The sequence below is a fragment of the Parus major genome, chromosome 1A (genome assembly GCF_001522545.3).
Source record: "Parus major isolate Abel chromosome 1A, Parus_major1.1, whole genome shotgun sequence".
NCBI lineage: Eukaryota > Metazoa > Chordata > Aves > Passeriformes > Paridae > Parus > Parus major.
In genome coordinates, this window is record NC_031773.1 from 5,952,096 (window position 1) to 5,972,890 (window position 20,795).

The following is a 20,795-nucleotide window of genomic DNA, read 5'->3' on the forward strand; positions in this document are numbered from 1 at the left end:
TTGATAAGGTGCTTTAATAGTCTCTGACGTGAGATTTTATTGAAAGCCAAGTAAATCATACCTGCCTGACAGCTTCTGTTAAACATTCCCATCATGGTTTACAGCAGTTCAAGAAAGAGCAGTTTTCTCTGGGTTTTTGCAGGCTGTATTTATGCTCTGCACCCAGGCAAGCATCCTCCATGGAGGGAGCACCCATGGGCAGGAGTCCTGGGGTTCTGCTCCTGGCTGATGCTCCAGCACCAGTCCCTTGCTAGCCTCCACCATGTACCAGTCAAACAGGGTGATGTTTCCTATGAGTGATCAATGGGGTCTGACTAGACTCGCCTGGACCCTATTTTCCATCAATTGCTGATGTGAGATGGAAAGGGTGGTGTGTACACAGCTGCTGCTGGGGTCTTGGTGCTCGTTCCCTTGCTGTGTGCCCAGCAAGGGGCCCCTGGCTGCTTTTGCAGCAGCAGTTAAACACCACTGTGCTATAAAGCTTCCTGTGAAGAGGTGCCCTCACAATATCTGTCTCTTCCTCATTCCTTTTTGCAGCATTTTGTACTTGCTCCTGCACTTGGCCGCCTCAAAAGCCCCAAGGGAAAGCATTTTTTTGCCCTGGCACCTATATGGCTTGTACAAGCAGCCACCAGCCCTGGGCTGGGGTGGTGAGGGCTCATCCCAGGGCAGGCAAGCTGAGTTGTACCTCAGGTAGAAGCATGCTTGGCTCTGGGACACCTTGTGGGCAGTTTGGGAAGGTGGCATTTTGTGTCTGAGATGTGCCTGTGTGCTCTCCCATGACTTCTTGCAGTGTTAGGGGTGGCTTCAGCTGAACCCCTCTTGGATTTATCCATATTACTCCAAAACTGCATTGGATTTGGTATTCCCACTTAGTCTTTGCTGTCTTGGCATGTCACATCCCTGCTGTGTCACACCTGGGGAGCATTTCACGGACCCCCTTTGTACTGCCAGTCTGGGGCAGCAGGCACGGCACAGCTGCTCTTTGTTACTGGCCACCACATGGAAAATAAAACAATCACACGGGGCTTGGTGATGCAGCAGCCTCTGCCACACTCCTCAGCCTATTTGGGAAACACCTCCTTCACCCTCCAGACCTGGAAGTTCACCTGTGCCAACAACACCTGCACTGGGGACAAGTCTCGTGCCTTGCATTGCTCACTAGAATGATCCTTGTGTCCTTCTCCATTTGTAGGGTTTCATGTCCCTAAGCCACATCCCACCACACTGAGCCTGGGCGTCCCCAGACATTTCCCACCTCCTTTGGCAGGGATGTGTCCTGTGCAGAGCTGCTCCTGCAGTGCAGGCGGCAGGGCACAGCCCCATCATCACCACCATGGCCTTTGGTCCCAAGCATCACCCGTGCTTTTCTGTGCCAAGGATTTTCCCAAGGCTGGAGCCTATAAATAATCCAGGAGTGTCTCCTCCTGCCCAGCTCTGCACTCTGCTACCTCTCTTTGTTTCCGAATGAGCCGTGTGATTCTGCCAGCCAGACCTGCAGCCACCAGATACAGGCTCCCTCAGGATGAGCCTCGAACACCGACTTCCCAAATTACTGTCTGGAGCGATGGGTGCAGCCAAGCTGAGCCAGCAATCCTATTCCAGCTGCTGGCACTCGCCGAAACATCTGCCTCGCCTGTGCTGTGCTTGTTGATGGAGCTGTGAGCAGCTCCCAGCATGTCATTTGGGAATATAAATTGAGTTCCTCTGAGCTGGAACCACCTGCTTCAGATAATTTCTCTGGCAAGGAGTCTTCTGTCTTATTCTCCATCCAGGATTTTCCTGCTTTCCACTGCTGCCAGCCCTGTGCAGTAGCTGGGGGGGGTTGGTACTGTTGATGGGAATTTAGGTGGATCCATAGAGGAAATGTTCTGCTGCCAAATCACAGCAGAGGGTAGATGTGCTGTTTAAACCATAGAATTTTAGAATCACAGACTGGTTTGAACTGGAAAGGACCTTTAAATTTCATCTACTTCAAACTCTGTGCCATGGACAGGGACAGCTTTTGATATATTGGGTTGCTCAAGGCCAACCTGGCCTTGAACACTTCCAGGGATGGGGCATCCACAGCTTTTTGAAATGCCAGGCACTTGTTGATGCTGAACTAGGGCTGGTTGGATGCACAAGCAGGGAAACAAACAGCTCCCCAGGAAAACAGGTGGCTGTTGCAAGGAGCAAACCTGCTGGTAACCAGGGGTGTGGGAGCGAAGGATGCTGCTGCTTCCAGCTTCCCTTTTCCCTCCCTAGGGTGACATGCAGCCAGTCCTCCAGGTCTGTCCCTGCCCCTTCCTCTTCTGCCCCAGCAGTATCCATTATCTGATCATGTAATTAGGATCCCCTAAACACACCTGAATTGTTGTCAGTCAAAACAGAGCTGAATTCCACCTGGAATTGTGCCAACCAGGCACTTAAAACTTGAGCTAATGGGGGAAAGTGGTTTATATGGGAAACAGGTTTAACATCAGCAAAGTGCTCTCAGAGCTGAAGGTGAGGTGCTCTGGAAGAGACCAGGTGTGCCCAATGCCACCTCTCATCTCCTCAGGGATAACCACTGTGCAATGGTGTGTTTTCCCCATTGGAAAAGCAAAAATTAACCAAACTCAAGCCCCTAAGCAGGAGCTGGGTGGTTTGATCTCCTTGAAGGGTTGGATGTGAGTGTGTTGCCATAGCAGTCTCACAGCAGAGGAGGCACTGAAACATCTCTCCTGCTCCCAGTCCACCTAGCCGGGCAAATGAGGATTGCTGAGCCCACAGGCAGTGGCTCCCTCGAGAAACTCCTGGAAAACCCCTGATTTGCATGCACCAAGAGATGCAAAGTCTGTTTCAATGGAATGATGGATCCTTGGAGCTTCCAGGAGGTGAGACCCCTCTGGTGGGACTGGCTGGGATGTGGGGTTGGATAGAGGAGGGTGTCAGGGCTCTCCATATCTCTGTACCCCCAAATGCAGCCCTGCACTCTGCAAGTGCACCTGGCAGTAGTGGGAAGTGCTGTAATGTGGTGCTCCACATTCTCCTAAAGGGCTTTTTTCCAGCATTTAAAAGTAAAAACCACAAAGTCACACAGGGAGAGAAATGATCACACATTAAGTCTTCCCATTTCTCCGTTTATTTCCCATTCCCTGCATCCCCTTGCTCCTCCTCCTCTCCTTGCAGCCAGATTTGATTGAGTTTTCCCAGGGTTTGTGCCCAGCATTGGCATTAAGTAAACTCAGCATCTGTCTTTGCAGGACCTGACGCTTGGATAGTGCTTTGGGATAACGCTGTGGAAAGGGGTAAATGCTCGGAGTGACCCGGGGGTCCCTAGGGAGAGACATCCCTCCAGGTGAGGTATTTCCCTGTGCAAAGGGGAAGGCAAAGCCGGCTGATGGGCAGCGCCTGGGGGTAGCAGAGACCAGCAGACAGCCCCTGTGCCGGCTGCTTTGATTTCCAGAAAGGCAATTAACACCCGCCCGACGCAGCTCCATTCCAGAGAGCGAAGCAGCAGGAAGCAGCTGCTCTTCCCAAATGCAAAGCATTGCCCCGAGCCCTGTTTGCTCCCAGCTTGAGTGATCCCTGTGGAGCCCAAGGAGTCACAGCAGAGCCAAGACTCAGCCTTGTTTTTAACTCAGTTTTTGATTTAATCCAAGCTGCAGAGATACATCTCGCTATGACCAATATCCTTAGCACTATCCATATATCTACAGCATAACCGATAGGTCAGGGAATAGATGTGTGCTCCAAAAAATGGAATTTCTCCACTTTACTTTAGGGTTGGTTTGATCAGGGTGGCTCTGCAAAAGCTGTTGTGGATGTGGGGGCATGAGGAGTGGAGGCAGGGTGAGTGGATTGCAGCAGAGGAACACGGGGAGCTGGGGCTGGTCTGCTTGTGCCACTGAAACTGCCACCAAACATCAGCTTCATGTGCACCTCCTGACAGTGAGCAGGTAACACTGAGGCCAAAGCAGTGAACCCTTCCCATTCCTACCAGTTTGGACAAAATCTGCCTGTAGGCACTGGAATGTCTCTTGCTCATAGAATCACGGAATGGTTTGGGTTGGAAGGTGCCTTTAGAAGTCACCTGGTTCCAAACCCCCTGCCATGAACAGGGACGTCTCCAACTAAATCAGGTTGTTCAGAGCCCCAACAAACCTGACTGAATGTTTCCAGGGATGGGGCATGTACCACCTCTCTGGGAAACCTCATGGTTCATCACTTTCACTATAAAAAATATTTTCCTTCTATGGAGTCTACCATCCCCAAGGCAATCTTTGTGGTCCACAACACAAAACACAGGTGGTCATGGTGGTCCTGCACTGCTGCTGGTGCTGGTTGCACTGCACCCTCAGCATCCCACACTGGTGGGACTGTTGGCATGACTGGGATGGGCAGGGTTTGCTCCAAGGGAATCCCCACTCCTAGGAGATGCCTGCAGTGCTCATGAGAGTCCAAGTATCTCACCAAGTGAGTCGACTGCTCCTAGAAGCAAATACTGTGTGCAGTTTTGGGCACCACTATATGAGAAAGAAGTTAAGCTATTAGAGAGTGTGCAAAAGAGGGCCACAAGGATGGTAAAGGGTCTGGAGGGGGAAGCTGTATGTGTAGGGGCTGAGGTCACTTGGTTTGTTCAGCCTGGAGAAAGTTGAGACTGAGGGGAGACCTCACTGTGCTCTTCAACATCCTCCTGAGGGGAAGGGAGGGCCAGGCACTGAACTCTGCAGTGATCAGTGGCAGCACCCAAGGGAATGGCCTGAAGTTGTGTAAGGGAACGTTAGGTTGGATATCAGAAAAAGGTCTTTTACTTAGAGGATGGTTGGGCACTGGACCAGGCTCTGCAGGGAGGTGGTCACAGCACCAAGCCTGAAAGAGTTCAAGATGTGTTTGGACAATGCTCTCAGGCACAGGGTGTGACTCTTGGGGTGTCTTGTGCAGGGCCAGGAGCTGGACTTGATAACCCTTGTGGGTTCCTTCCAACTCAGCATATTCTGTGATAATATTTTAGAGGTGATTTTGAACAGGGGACAATATTCCGGTGAGTTATATACTGAGGAGGCACAGTTCAGGGTAGAAAATTGCTTATAAGTTCAGCCATTTAAGATATCAGCATTAGTTTTGCTTCTAAAACTTCCTGAGTGTGAGCACGAATCACCTTACCCACCCACACTCACTAAATATTTAGTCATTTTTAACAAGTTAAACAAAGCCCTTTGATTGGATTTATGCTAATAGCTCCTCCGTAGGCATTTCTGATTCATTTACATTTCATTTTAAAATTGCCTGTGTACACTGCTGATTCTCACCAACACCATTAGCAGATAAAGGGAACAAGTAACGGGTCACAGACGCCACAAGATGGCAATAGTTGAAGAGCAATTTGTTTCTGGAGGAAGAGATCTGGGGTTCGGCAGCGAACCCTCTCTGGGAGGCCAGCACTGCCGTGCATTAACCTTGGCACTCGCAGAGGGGTCTGTGGCCCACCGAAGCAAAGTGGTTTGAGTGTAGGGTGGGTGGGTTCACCTGCCCCCCCTCGGAGGAGGATGCAGAACATGGGAGAGCTGCTCAAGGTCAGCCCAGCAGTGTTCTGCTTCATGGTTTCAAGGACCAAATCTTGCAGTGTGAAGCAGAAAGGGTTTGCACGCCCAGACAAGGAGCTTCTGAGCCCTGGTGCAGTGTGCCAAGGCTGGGTTTTGCTGGGTCAGAGCCTCTCGGGGTGTTGCTGTGCCAGCACCTTGTATGCATCTGCAGCACCTGATCTGCCACGTCAGAAGAAGCGGTCTCAGCCCCACAGCACCCCTAGATCCAGCACAAGGTGTTTGAATGGACGGGAGTGTCTCTGACTGCGTGGTCAGGCTCAGTGGTGCCGCTGATGTGCTGGAGGGAAGGGATGCCATCCAGAGGGACTTGCACAGGCTCGAGGAGTGGGTCGGTGTTAACCTCATGAGGTTCAACAAGGCCAAGTGCAAAGTCTGGCATGTGGGTCAGGGCAATCCCCAGAGACACCATCCCAGTGGGATGGGTGCTGGGGGCCTGCATGAGGCAGGAATCTCCTCTGCTCCAGGGCCTCCCCAAAGGGACTTTAAGTGCATCATGCTCAGTGAAAGACAGCAAAGGAGCAATGTGAGAGCTCGTTTGTAGTGAATGTTAAATGTAAAATCTATGTTAATGCACTGAGGTTTGGCACTCTGTGCTGCCCAGAGGATGAAGCTGGGAACATGGTGCCCTGATGAGCAGAGGATCTAGGAGGTGGAGGTCTTGGAGCAGCCCTCCATCTCTGTGGGATACAGCACATCCACTGCCATTCCTTGGAGGCTGGCAACAGCACCTGGATGTGCAGGGTAGCCATGGGATGCTCAGGAGCCTCTGTCTGTGTTTTAGCCCCAGGGGAAGGAGTGAAGGCAGCAGGACCCCCTTGCAGGATGGGACTACATGGTGTCAGATCACATGTGGTACCCTGGACCAGAGGGACAGAAAGGACAAATTCATGGTGTGTCATTGTCTGTCACTGATGCTGTTACATTGTCCAGCCAGACTGTGGTGGCTGGGCAAGTTTTATGCAGGCAAAGGTTACTTCTAACCCTGAGGCAAACCCCATACCCTGCAGGATGTCCAGCCCAGCCTTGGCTCTCCCCACAGCATCAGAGCAGTGGATGCAGGAAGTGGATTCCTCACTGGTGCTGCCAGCATCAGGCCAGGGAGGTGGAGGTCTGTCAGTTTTGAGGATGGTGCCATCACCAGGAAAAAGTCAAGAAAACAAAGGCTGGATGATATCACCATTCTCACCAGCCAAAAAGTGCGGCAGCAGGGAGAGCTGGGCACTGAGGGCCTGTGCAGGAACCCGGGAAAAGGGAAATCAGGAGGGAGCAGAGGTCCAGCTAAGAGCAGAGCAGTTTACACACATCCCCTGTGCTGTGATGAATGGAGACATGAGATAAAGTCAGTGAATCCTGAAATCTCTTGGGATTAAATGATTACATTAATCTTTGCTTTCTCTAAGCCGTGGTAATGGCAGTAGCCACATGCTGGTTCCAGTCCAGATCCATCCCTGCTAACTTCCCGGTGACTTGTTGGGGAGCTGGCACGGGCTCACACTGTCCTGACACACAAATGCCCCCCTCATCCTTCTCTAGATGACACCCCTTTCACCTGATGTCTCCAGGGCAGTGCTGGGCATGGGGCAAAGGTAGAGCAGGGATCCTGTGGTATGGGAGCATTGCTGCAAGTGAGGCTTCTTAGTCTCCTGGATCGATTTCCTTTGCTGGAGTGCACACGCAGTCCATATGATTTGCTGAACCATCATGGGGCAGGAAAGGTCCTCCAGGTGACCTGAGGGTCAGTGGATGGCAGAACTACGTGGGCTGGCCTTTTCCATCCATCCCCATCTGTGCAGGGCATCACCTGAAAATGACATTTCTCCTGGGTGTGCTGGTGATGGATGTGGCCAGGGGACATCTCTGCCCATGGTGATGGTTGCCACCCTAAGCTGGCCCTGTGGCCAGGCTCCAGCAGGAGCCAAAGGCCACCATGGTACTCTCACCTGTGATGGCTCTTGCTGGGCAGAGGTGGATGAAGCTCTTCATCCCATGCTTGTTGGTAGCTTCAGGGGCAACTGTGGCTTTGTAAGCACTTTAACATGAAGTTATGTTGGATTCCTCTACACCTCTGAGGATCTAGGTGGAGGAAGGAGGCAGTGCTGAAACACAAGGCGTGTGTTCCTCCCATTTCCAAATTCCCCTAAAATTAACTGTTTTTTGCCCTTGTTATCACCTGGGTGTAACAGCATATGCATGGAGGGTAGAGAAAAAGCTGATGGAATTATTTCAGTTTTTTTAAAACTGATGTTTACACACTGGAGCTAAATTATTTATACATGTAATGTTACAGGTTTCACATCGGTGGCTTTTATTAGCAGTCAGAGGATGAGAAATCATACCTGACCTACTTGTACAACCCCCTCTTGTGCCTCTCTGTGATGACAGCGTGGCAGGAAGGAGTGAAGGTGCTCACCCCATCCCAGCCATGGGGATGTTCAAGCAGTGGGAGAGCCAGTGGAAGGAGAAGAGATATCTCAGCACCTCCTACAAGTCATTGTGCTGCTTTGGATTTGGGGAAGAATATGCACAATGGGGTTATTTTTGCAAAGTCTTGCACAATGCTGGTGATGTCTGTTTCTCTAGGCTGACGTGGCTCCATGGGTTTTTTCCTAGCACCATGCACCCTCCTTTCCCCAGAGAAGGAGAAATTCACTTCCCAGTGATGCCCCAGCAGAGGGTAGGCTTTTTGGGGAGAAGGTTTCTCTAGAGGAGGGGTGACTGCATCAGGACCACCCATCCCCAAACCACTCTGATGTGACAGTGTGTTTCCCCTGAAAGACTCAGCCAGCCGTTTCTAAACCAACATGTCACAGGCACTTGAGATGACTTTCTTCTTGTCTCACAATTAATGCATTTTTTATAAAGCCCAGGCTCCAGTTTCCTTTCATGTTACCAGGAGGATATCCTTTTTCCTTTTCAGCTTCAGAAGGATTTTTTTCACCCAAAGTATTAATCTCCAGTCTCCTGTACACAGGACAGAGGGATGCACTGGTGGACTGGGCCAGCAAGGAGGCAGGAGTGTGGCTGGAGCTCAGGTGTGGGTGCTGGCAGTGTCACTTGCTCCATCCCAAAGCTGTTTCAACAGGTGAACCTGCAGCCTGGCAGCAGCACGTGCTGGTGGCTCTGCAGCACAGTTGAGATTTAGCGCTGGCAGATCGCAGCATGCAGGGACATTTCTTGCTCATAATTGTACCTTAAACACAATTTAAGGTGCTCCACTTGAATGTTAAAAGCCACAGTGTATCAACCTGGTCCCTGTTTTTAAAAATGCAAGCGAGACAAAGCCAAGCTTTAACATCCTGGCCTGTATCAGCAACACTGTGACCAGTAGGACCAAGACAGTGATTGTCCCCCTGAACTTGGCACACACCTTGAATCGTGGGAGCACTTTTGACTTCCCCACTACAATAAAGACATTGAGGTGATGGAGTGTGTCCAGAGAAGGGCAACAGAGTCGGGGGTGGTTTTGGAGCACAAGTCTGAGGAGCAGCTGAGGGAGCTCTGGGGGGGCTCAACCCAGAGTAAAGGGGACCTTAGAGTGGCATTTCAGTACTGAAAGGGGGCTTGTTAGAAAGATAGAGAGGGACTTTTTACTAAAGCCTGTAGGGACAGGATGAGAGGCAACAGTTTTGAACTAAGAGAACGTTAGATTTACATTAGATATTAAGAAAAACAATTTTACATTGAGGTTGGTTTACAATGAGGCTCTCTAACAGGTTGCCCAAAGAAGCTGTGGATGCTCCATCCCTGAAACTGTGCAAGACCAGTTTGGACGGGGCTTTGGCCAACCTCATCTTGTGCAAGATGCTCCTGCCCATGGCAGGGGTTGGAGCTTTAAAGGTCCCTTCTAACCTAAACCATTCTGTGACCGAGATGCTCTTCCAGCACCCCCAGAGGGGATGGCGTTCACTGGCTCCTGTCACATCACCGATGCAGGATGTGCACCAGGCTCCAGCCCATCTGGGCTGCCACTGAAATGTGAAGGAAGCTCTCACTGGGAATTTTTACCAGCAGTGTCTCCTTAGTGCTCCTTGTATAAAGGCCAAAAAGGTGTGGTGAGCTGCTGCTTCACTTTGCTTCACTGGCTGCTTGGAACTGATGGAAGATTACCAGGAACGTGTTTCACAGGAAGTATTTTTTAAGGCTAAACATTTGATGAGGGTGTGATCATGAATTACCGAGCCTGTATCTTTGCAGCTACTCCAACCTATGAGTATTGGTTTGTCCTTCCTGTGTGTTGTTTCCATAGAAGCAGAGCTTAACCTTTTAAGTGCAGATTATAAAGGCACCTAATTCAATTAAAATCAGACTTCAAGCATATCAGTACTTAATACTCAAGAGTTATTACGTGATTGGATATAGATGTTGTTCTGATTGGCAAGGCAGTGTGGTTTCTGGCTGAGCCAGCTGGAAAAATAGTATCATGGTGGTAGCTTTCAGGGTTTTCTTGTGTGTAGTCCACTGGTGGCATAGTAATTCCTCTAAAATACGGGAATCCAGCATAGAACACAGGAACACACATGCAATTAAAGTTATTTATTGTAGGTTTTCTTTTCTGAACTGACAAAGAGGATTTCCCAGAGATCGGTAACACGACACAATGTTATACACCATTTCACAACTAGTCCCTTGTCGCTTTATTAAGAACATAGTAATTTAAAAATATCTAAATATTTACATATTAATAAAACATATATACAGAAGATTGAGACATTTTTACCTAAATATGGAATGATTTTTTTTTCTTCTCTCTAATAAACCCTATAAAAAGATTTCTGAAGAAAGTCTGAACAGTAGTCACAGTAAGTAAACACAAATGCAATCTTCCAAATTTACAAAACGTTGATTTCATTGCTGAAGGGTTACAACACAATGGACTGGTGCCCCCTGCCCAATGCAGGCAACTCCAAGCCATGAAGGAAGGAAAGACTTAAAATTTAAGGTTTGCAGTGCACATTCAATCTATTCCACAGTTTCAGAGAGAACATGGTCATTCCTAGAAGTCCATGGAAAGTGGGCGGGGAACAGCTGGGAGCCTGTTTTCTCAGGTGCCAAGGGAACAAACTGTTCATGTTGGCTTCAGTGTTATTTGTGGGTATTCTGTGACACCCGAGAAACAGGTTTTAGGATTGTTAAAAAATGGTTGAATATTTTGAAAACCATCCCACTCTGTAATAGCACTTCTGTTGAGACACTCACAGGCCAAATAGTTTCCAAAAAAAAAAAAAAAAAAAGTACCTAAGATACACACAGGGAAAGGAAACATGATGGCAAAGGCTCTAGCAAGCTCTTCCTTGAATTGCAGGAAACGTGCTCAAACTGCCTGGTGATCAGTAGGTGTTGCAGGTAAGACCTTCCAGATTTCTTTGCAACATTTCTAAAGTGAATTTAGTGCTGATGAAAGGTGCAGAAATGAAGATTTGCAGGGAGGGCCGCATATGGTTTTACCTTCGTCCTGACCCAAAATGACCAACCCTTTCAGTGTCTAAGAGGGTAGTGCAATTTCTTGATCAATTCACTTGTCTTAACTGCTGAGATATCAATACAGTGCCAGTTGAAAGGTGACTTGTTTTTTTTTAAATAGGTGAGTATTGTTGCCAAGGACAGTGGCTGCAAAATCACAGTGAGCAGACCCTCTTCTCAGAAAACAGAAAATTAATTCATTTTGAGATTGATGTGGTAGAGCAAACTGGGGGCAACATTGAGAGGAAAATGACCACCTCCAGTAACCTGCACTACAAAGATGCTCAAGAGCCATCGCACTAGGACCACGTAGGGGAAATCGTTTGAGGAACAGCTTCTCCTTGCTGTAATTAGGAACCTGGGCACTGCTGGGAGAAATCCTGCTTTATTTCCTCCTAAACCCAGTAAGAACTTTTTAATCAGCTGTGTGTGACTGGTCATTGGTACTGCAGCAGCCAGGAAAGGAAAGTGGGTCTGCAGAAGCAAAGAGCTTCACCAAGTCAGAAGCTCATTAAGCCCCCAGGGTTCATGGTGGAGAGAGAGGCCACCCTGGTCCCTGGGGACAGGAAGAGTCACAATTTCTGCATGGTTTAAGATCAAACACTGCTGGCAAGCATACAAACATGTGGAAAAATACAATCATGGAGGAGAAATACAGGCAAGAGAATGACCTCAGAGTGGATACCCCGCTAATTCAGTAATACATTGGATGGGGAGGGAAATCATCTTTAATTAAGATGAAGAACAGTGAAGTGATCTGGTGGTTTCATTACTTGAGGTTACATGGAAAATGCATCAAAAAAACCATAGACTTGTAAGAAAAACTGTATGGATGCCCATGTCTTGTGGTACACTGAAGTTCTCGTGCTGAGCTTGCAGGAACATTACTCAAAGGAGAGGATGTTTCTATCTGCTAAGAACACTGATGCAGGATGTGAAATTCAAACTGAAAAATCTGGGTTTGCATCTATCAGATGGTCTGTTGTGGTGTCGAAAAGGTTACCTGAAGGGAGAAAGAGTTTGAAGGAATCAGTTAAAAAAATGTAAGATTTTAAGATATCAGTAATTTGCGACAAAAAATTTAGTATTTTAGAATGATGGAAATTATGTATTTGAGTTTTAACTTTAATTAGTGATGGGGCTGAACTGCGAGTGTGCACACAGGCAGTGCTGCTGAATTCCATTTAGAGTAGAGCTCAATTGACTAAAGAAAAGCAAATTAAATAGATTTTTTTGAATACAAAATCTGCCAGACAAGTTTTTCACACAACATACAGTGCAGCCCACTTCAGATGTAAAGCGCTCCATTAGTCTTCAGCACAAACTGCACTGCAATGCTCACCCCTTTGAAGTTTCGGTTCTGAAGAAGTGAAAAAAGCACCCCATGAATTTTAAACCTTGAGTATATACTTTGGGATCTTATTTGGTAAAAACCCCCACCAGTCCACAGCAGTCTAAGTGCACATAGGAGAAAAAAAAAAAAAAAAATTTATATATATATATACACATACACCTATGAAAGGTGCGCTGTATGATTATATCCCATCTTTTTTAAAGCACTTTAAGAATGTGCTTTTTCTAAACAGAACAATGAAAAGATGGGCAGAAGAATTACAACGAGAGCGCTAAGAACACAGGGCAAAGAGAAGACAGACATCAATCAGCCTGAGAGGCAAATACACCCCAATGAAAAGGGAAGATTCATACAATCACACATTGAAAAGATAAAGATTTATATTACAATAAAGGATTTATATTTAAGGTTTTGGAAAAGGTTTTTCTTTTTTTTTTCCCCCAAGTTTCATTTTCTTGATATTGTATTTCAAGAGAAAAGGAGACAACCTATATAGAATTGGATTGTTGCTGTTTTCTTATCATCCGTTTCTTTACCAAGAGATTGCTGTCATCTTTTCACAAAGCTGTATCACCCCCAGACCTGAGGATTGGGATGTTAGTGTTTCAGCTTCCGTTAGGGATATCAAAATTCTTTCTCATCTTGAAATTAACCCCAGTGTGGAGAAACGACACAAATTCTCAGCATGGCTGTGGTCCAAAGCAGGAGTAAGGAGTGCTTCCTCGTGGTCCTACATCTGCCTATACCTATACCTGCCTACATCTTTCCAATCAAATTTACAAGATGAGGGTTCAAGAAAAGGGTATTGCAGCTGGCTTACACTTGTTCTCACATGCAGAACTTATGGGTTATGCCTTCCTTTTGTTTTACTTTTAAAGCACAAAATCCCAACGTTCTGCATAAATTGTACACTGAAATAAGATGAGCGTTTTCACAATACCAACTTACACAGAAAGACTCTAAAAGCTGCCACATCCTCATCCTGATAAAGATCTATCTCACACCCTCCAGGTATCCTGTATCACCAAGAAACTAATCAGCCTTTCCACTGAGCCCACGATAATTACCCCTGGAGCTGTCTGATCTGTCTGAGCTCAGGTCTGGACACAGCCTGCAGCTTTAGGTAGGTGCAAAAGCTGGAACTCTCAAAGACCTGAGCTTTGGTAACATTTGTTGGGGACAATTCTTCTAGTATTTTCTTGAGATTTATCTGCCAATGAACCAAAGTTCTCATCAAGTTTAACTGCCACAGTTCTTCCAATTTACTTTAAACACCCTTCAATCAACAGCCTTTAAAGCCAAGGTCCTCTTAGTGTAGAGGGTGATTTTACCACAGGAGCATCATTTCTGCTCAGGAGTGCTAAAATATAATTGGGGAAAATGTCTTCCTTAGCTTTATGAGGATGTACCAGCTTCATTTTTTTTAACCAGACTTTTGAGTTCCAAAAGAGATTTCTGAAAACAAAGCACCCCCTGCTTTCCTCAAATCCCAGGACTTTGCTACTTTGTGGGTACAAAGGGAGCTGGTTCAGACCTGTCTGTGGGCACTGGCACCAATTCAGTGCACTTGGACCCTGGTCCTGCTGGCACCAAAGAAGAGACACCTTCAAATGCAACTGCAGCTGACCTGGCCTTCCCTCTGGAAGCAGCTCTCTTCCCACCAATGATAGAGAGTTGAGAGCAACCACACCTCTGAATGAGGTGTCCCAAATGAAGTGTCAGCCAGAGGCTATAATCCAAAATCGTACAGACTGAGACATTTCAGTATCACCAGTCCACATATGCCCAGATCTTGTTCATAATGTCATCAGTGTCAGAGGCAGGACTGACATAGCTGGAAAGGCAGATTAAAGGCATTCAAGTTTTTTGGCACCAATGCTTATCACTGATTCAAATAATTCTCCCTGGGCGTTTTTACTTCACAGTTTGTTCAGTTATTGAAGATCAAGAGAACAACAGATACACGGATAGCTCCCACACCCCATCTTTTCTCCCCATCCAGTCTTCTGCAAGATCCCTTCAAGCAACACAATTAACTCTGGTTTTATTATGCCAAAGCAGCAGGTTAACCACTGATCACAGAATTACAAGATCATTTAGGTTGGAAAAGATACTTAAGATCCTGCACTGCTAAATCCACCACTTCTCTGAACAGCCTGTCCCAGTGCTTGACAATACTTTTGGGGAAGAAATTTTTCCTAATACCTGAGGCCACGATTTATCTGATATTAGCTGTCATCTGCAACCAAGGCCCATCACATGAGGCACTGCACAAACACACAGTCAGAGAGACTTTTCCCCAAAGATTTTTCAAGCTAAACAGAGAAGACAGCTGAATAAATTGCATGCAGACTCTCTTTAAAGAAGCTGTCAAACACCCCTTTGTAAAACCAGCTATACTAAAACAGGAAAAGACCCCTGTAAAAATAATATTCCACCTCTTTTTCTACAATCCTTGATAGAAAGCATCTGTATTTTGGCTCTGTCTCATAATTACTGTCATTATATTGTCTGTGTATCACTTTAAATAATCTGCTTCCAACAACAGTATGATATTACACAGATATGTCCTATAAAGAGGCACTGGCACACATAATAATGGGTGTGAGTCAAATTCTTGGCTCACAGCCTGTGAGTATCACCTCCACCCCATGCAAACTGCAGTGTGGTTTATTTAGGCATCCTTCCACAGGTAGTGTGGAGCAGTACACATCACACACAAGCACTTGAGCTCAAAAGCTGCATGCATGGATGCTCAAAGGTGTACAAGCAAGCAGACTGCAAGGGTGATCTGCAGTGGAGTGGAAAGGGAATCACCTTCTCTACCACAACCATCTCAGCACATTCATTTCCATCCCTGATGTACAACCCAAGTGGCGACTACAGAAACCGCTCCAAGAAACCTACAGCAAACTGTTAATTCTGCTCCTTAATGCGATTACCGGAGCAATGAAAAGATAACACCACATTGCATTAATAACCTTTATTAGGGTCCTCTCGCAGCGGAATTGCTTCCCTCCCTGATAAAAGAAACCAACAGGATGTCGCTTGGAAGGGACCTTTCAATGCAGAGCTTCCTGCATCTTTCATCACAGCCGTACCCAGAAATATTATTCAGCGGCTGGCCAGGAAAGTAGGACGGCAGCTCCCAGGCAGCGCGTGCTCCCAGCCCCTCCTGGGTCTATGCCAGAACCAGACTATAGCTGCTTGTCCTCCCAACTGCTCCGCTGGTCCTATTCCTTAGTAACTGCACGTGCTCCGACAGCGCTCCACGGCTGGCAGCTGCTGCTCCAGCACACAGCAGTGGGGTGTGAAAGCTCCTTCTCCGGCCCTTATGCAAGGGAGATTAGGGAGTCCTGGCACAGAAGACAGATGCTGGGATGGTCACCAGTAGTCTCCCGTCCTCCCCACAGCTGTCAGGTACCGTGTGATGTGCTCAGAAACCCAGTACCAGCCCTGTCCTGCTCTTCCAGCAATGGATTCCATTGCTGATCTCCAACTACCCTTTGTTGTTAAGTGAAGTAACACAAAACCGCACTATAATCAATGACCTTATTTGTGTGTCCAAGATCCTCTCTCCTTTGGGGATAAGAAGCAGCATCTCAGTCACATTATAGACTATGAAATGCAGTGAAATGACCCTCTCCTCAGACTCTGACCCCACTGGATTTTCAGATTTTCAGAGGATGGCAGCTCAGCTCCTACCATCATGGCACCTACTGAAGGACCAACACTTAATGTGAGGGTGCTTCAAATTTCTCAGTCTGGTGAGACTGATGATTTCAATACCAAATTTAACAGTGTGGAAAAATGTTATTTCCCAGTCTACTCAGCTGCACAGCCAAGCTGCTGTACAGCAATTGTCAAGCTTTAAAGGCAGGCTGCACTTCAAGAATAAGTAAACTAACACTTAACTAGCATGTAAATATGTCTGGAATCCTTCTGTGAGTCCAAGATATTATGGCTAATACCTCCAACAACTCAACAGACGTGACACTACAAATTATTGTATTTGTTCCTACCAATAACTCTGCTAAGAGATAAAAAATACTCCCAAAAATATCAGGGGTGAGCACAAGTCCCTATCTGGCATAAGAAGCGTAACTTACGGGCCTTATTAGCTTAGCTGCTCCCATAGACCTTGAGGTTGTATGAATATGAAATTGAGGCGAAAATTGTAAGATTCTGATGCATTTGTTTTTTAACACAGACCATTCAAAACTTTAGATGGCAGAGTCCTGTGTGCAATTACCCAGCTGTACATGGCAAGTCAGAATTATTGAAAAGTGCTTCTGTGCCATAAATAAACAAAAATACGTATGGGAGACTGATAAAAATTTTAATGCATTTTACCTGTTTGTAGTAGAGAAATGTCCGGCTTCTCATCACAGTCAGTTGCCTCTGCTGATTACAAATATAAACAAGAAATCTCATTACTTTTACTGAATATGGGAATGCGATTAAAAAGCTACAGACTGTGAAGTGATTTTGCATTTTCTATCTACTTTCCTCAGCTGCAATTTGCAAGTACTCAGTTAAAAACTCACTGCTTGGAGGAAAAGTTCATATAATAAAAATGCAAACTTGGAAGAGGGAGTTGGGTATTAAGAAGCAATTGTGCCAGCAATGGGATGGAGTAACACTTGCTCTTTTTAAGGTTTCAGAATATCTGTATGATAAAAGGAGTGTGATCATTTGATAAAGTCACAAGAAAAGGCCCCAGTGGTCCATAGAGAAAGAGCCTTGCAGGCTAGAACTCCACCCTCTGACAGTCATCTGATGTCTGCAGGGAAAGGAACACTCCCTTTTCTGCACCCAAATTTCCCATGACCACAGGCAAACTCATTTTGGAGGGGACAGATTTACTAGGGCAAGGTGTCTTCAAAGATGCAGGAGGGTGCCTGGTATAATTAAAAAAGCATGTGACCACACTGGCAATTAATGTGTATATACACACACGTGCTTTCAACCCACATCTTATGCAAAAGCATTTGACTTAATCTGGCCCACGGTGAAGGGAGGCTAAAAGCCCAATTTGTTCATTTTGTGTTTGCCAGAGGCCAAGGGAATGCACAGACATAGCTGGTCTCACTCAGCAGATGTGCAGGGACTTGTTAGGCTGCAGTACCTGGGACGTGCATGTGAACCCTGAGTAAGTCAAAGGTGTGTAACAGGAAATACATGCCTAACCTACACAAGCCCTACTCAAAATCCTATTACCTTTGTATTTTGGCACTGCAGCATGAGATTTAAGGCCTTTGAAGCACAATGAGATTTTTGAGTACACTTCAGCAAATGAGGTGTGGTCACTCAGGACAAGCCCATTATCACTGAATCACAGAATAGTTTGGGTTGGAAGGGACCTTATATCAGCAGGGAGAGAGCTTCAACTAGACCAGGTTGCTCAGAGCTCTGACCTTGAATAATTCCAGGGATGGGGCATCCAGCACCTCTGAGCAGCCTGTGCCAATATTTCACCACCCTCATTGTAAAAAATTCTTCCTTATATCTAATCTAAATCAACTGTGTTGTAGTTTAAAATGATCACCCCTTGTCCTACGAACTACATTGTACAAGGTCAGTGTGGTGGATATATATCTGCTCACATCCACTCACTGCATAATATCCACACGGATCAAAACCAAGGCTGCAGATGCACTAAGTTCACCTCCCATTTGAAACTAGGCTAACTGTCCTGATCATCTTTATCATGGCTCTGCACATGAGGATGTTGAGTTGCCCTCATGATGACAATGTCTAATCCAGCTCCTAATCCATTCCTGGACCAAGAGACTGCTATCTCTCTCACATGCCTGGATGCCAGGTTAGTTTTTAGCTATATGCTCTCAGTTCTACAAAATTAACTGAACCAAAGAAAACATAAACAAACTAAAACCCTAGTATCAGGCAGCTTTCCTCCCACAGAAGGTTTAAATGCAGAGCACTGATAAATTCATGGCACAGCATTGCAAGTGACTCAGTGCCTGGAATTGATACCTTTTCCTGCTTTCTGTGAGAAGGTGGCATCCTGAGCAGAAACAAATTCAGTGCCTGGTGCAGCTCACTGTGAAAAGCTTGAATTTTGGAAGGGACACCTAGGGTGGTTTGAATCTGGACCAGACTGTCAGTGCTGGAAGGCCTGGGTGTGCAAGGGTAGAGACAGCATGGTGCAATGAGAAGCCGAGACTCAGCCAAAGGGATATACACAGCTGAAAAAATCCTAAGTGTCACTCTGAGGCCAATTTCTAGCAGTGCTGTGAAGAGCTACCTGCACCAGGTGATTCTGTGGCACAACTCAGCATTCAAGGGACAAAGCTGCATCTGACCCTTTGGGTAGAAGGGACCCAAGCTATGAAAATGGGGGAAGCTAAGGCTGAGTGCTGGCAATGGACTGGAGAGCCTTCCCTCTATGAATATCAGGGGTGGTGTCAATGGGCTGCCCACTGGAGTGACAGCTTTTCTAACAATCTCTGCAGCAATTCCTGAAGTAACTCCAGAGTGTGGTCATCTTTCTGTCTAACTGCTCTTGTTACACCAGAGGAAGGCAATAATACAGAAAGAAACAAATGGAAATGAGGAACTTCCAGAAGATAAGGACTTGAGTCTTCACCTCAGCAGAACCAGAAGTTGCCTGGCCATTTTAATCTGGCAGAAGACGGACAGATGAAGTTCAGCTCTCCAACAATTGTTCCAGCCTCATTCCTCATGCCAGCACAAAGGTTTATACAGTCACAAAAGATCAGATCCAGTTAAAAACTGACAACATGGCCACAGGAATGCCTGTGCTGGCACCAGAAAGGGAGTGGGAGTGCAGCAGATGCCCAGAGAGCTACTCACTCTTCTCAGCAGCTGCCAGGATTTGTTTTATGAAACTGGATGTGTTTCATAGCAGCTCCAGGTGAAGTACAGAGAAATGGCAAACATCTCGACCTCCTAACATGGATATAAACCACCAGTCTCTTACATGTCATTCCAAGAAGGAAGGAAGGTTTGCTTTTGACAACCACACCCACAGCTTTATTTGACTGCCAGCCAAACCTTACTGTCTTGAGCCAGCCTGCAAGACAAGGCAAGCAGGAAGAGAGCCCACTGTGGGAACTCAGAGCCTCTTCTCTGTCCTTTGCTTAGAGTGCAGCAGTTCTTGCAAAATAATCCTGGTAGTCATTTCCTCAGATTCCCCCCAAAATTGTGTAGCTTCTGAGGTACATGTCTGTCTGTTAAGTGTACACTTGCTGCTTTCCTCCTTGGACAGAAATACACGTGTGCTCAGGGCTGGGAAGTTGAATACATCAGTTACTATTTAATTACTGCTGTTTTTTATCTAAAACACTGGCCACAGACACACTGTACCACATTCTGGACTTCATCCTACATCCTTCCTGACCTTGTATGTATTGCTAAGCAAAAATCAAACCAATCTCTTGCAGTATGTAGATATTGTGTCAAAAGCACAAACCAGGGAATCAAAAAGCTGAAGAAAGACAGAAAGAAGAAAAAAACCTCATGCAAAACAATGGAAGCAGTAATTTGAACAAGGACATGGGAGAAAAGAAAAACTGATTTTTTCCTTCTTCCCCACTATTTTACACTGCAACAAAGTAATGTTAATTTTAAACAACAATTCAAGGATGAAGCATCATAGCACACAATTTATTTAAATTAATCTTGCCTGAAGATTTTCAGCATGTTTTCCAAAACTGCTGTATTTTCCTTTAAGGAGTTAGGCAATCCAAAGGTTCCTGCATTCTGGGTTACATACAAAATAATCACTTGGCATGAACAGCTCCTAGCCCATGTACTGAGGCAGTGTTAGAACAGAATCATAGGATATCCTGAGTTGGAAGGGACCCATAAGGATCATCCAAGTCCAACGCCTGGCCCTGCACAGGACAGCCCCAGGAATCTCACCATGTTGGAATTTATGTATTATTGTTACTCTATATTACCTCCACAGCATCAGCTTTCCCATGGACAGCTGCTATGGAATAATGGCTCATGGGCTCTTCAAAACATAAAAAGGGAGGAAGAACTTACTGTGGGAGATGTGTGAACCCTGACCTGCTGCTTATTAATGGATGGAGAGTTTAGTAATCAAAAGGCTTGAATGCAGTGCCTGCACAGAGGTGACAGGAACAGCCAGTCAGCTCCCTCTGATTTTACCCGTTTTAAGATCTCTGTGATAATGGCTGACTGTCTCCCTCTGTGCTGCCACTGGCAAGGCCACCAGACACCTGCTCGTGTTCTCTTTCGCAGGGTGAAGAGACCACGCTGGGGCAAGCCCAGCACCGTAAATTACGAGGCAATTTGCATTGTAATTCATGCTGCTTTAAGAGGGGAAACCCATGCACATGCATTTCCTTTGACTTCTTCCCTTCCAGGGCAACTTTGCATCCCATCCTGTCCACCAAATC

The 20,795-nt window shown here is 46.4% G+C and overlaps 1 protein-coding gene across 5 annotated transcripts in view; it reads right to left on the reverse strand.

The window, feature by feature from the left end:
* Positions 1–10,088: 10,088 nt before the first annotated feature.
* Positions 10,089–20,795, reverse strand: part of BEND7 (BEN domain containing 7) — a 46,390-nt gene continuing 35,683 nt past the window's right edge. For 4 of the 5 annotated variants that reach the window (XM_015628617.3, XM_015628612.3, XM_015628615.3 and 1 more), the window contains 2 exons: positions 16,738–16,788; positions 10,089–12,033 (listed from right to left, as the gene is read on the reverse strand). In XM_015628617.3, coding sequence (XP_015484103.1) covers positions 11,972–12,033; positions 16,738–16,788 — 113 coding nt within the window. In that variant the 3' untranslated portion in view covers positions 10,089–11,971. The remainder of the gene's footprint in view (positions 12,034–16,737; positions 16,789–20,795) is intronic. The other variant, XM_015628613.3, reaches the window with a different exon arrangement.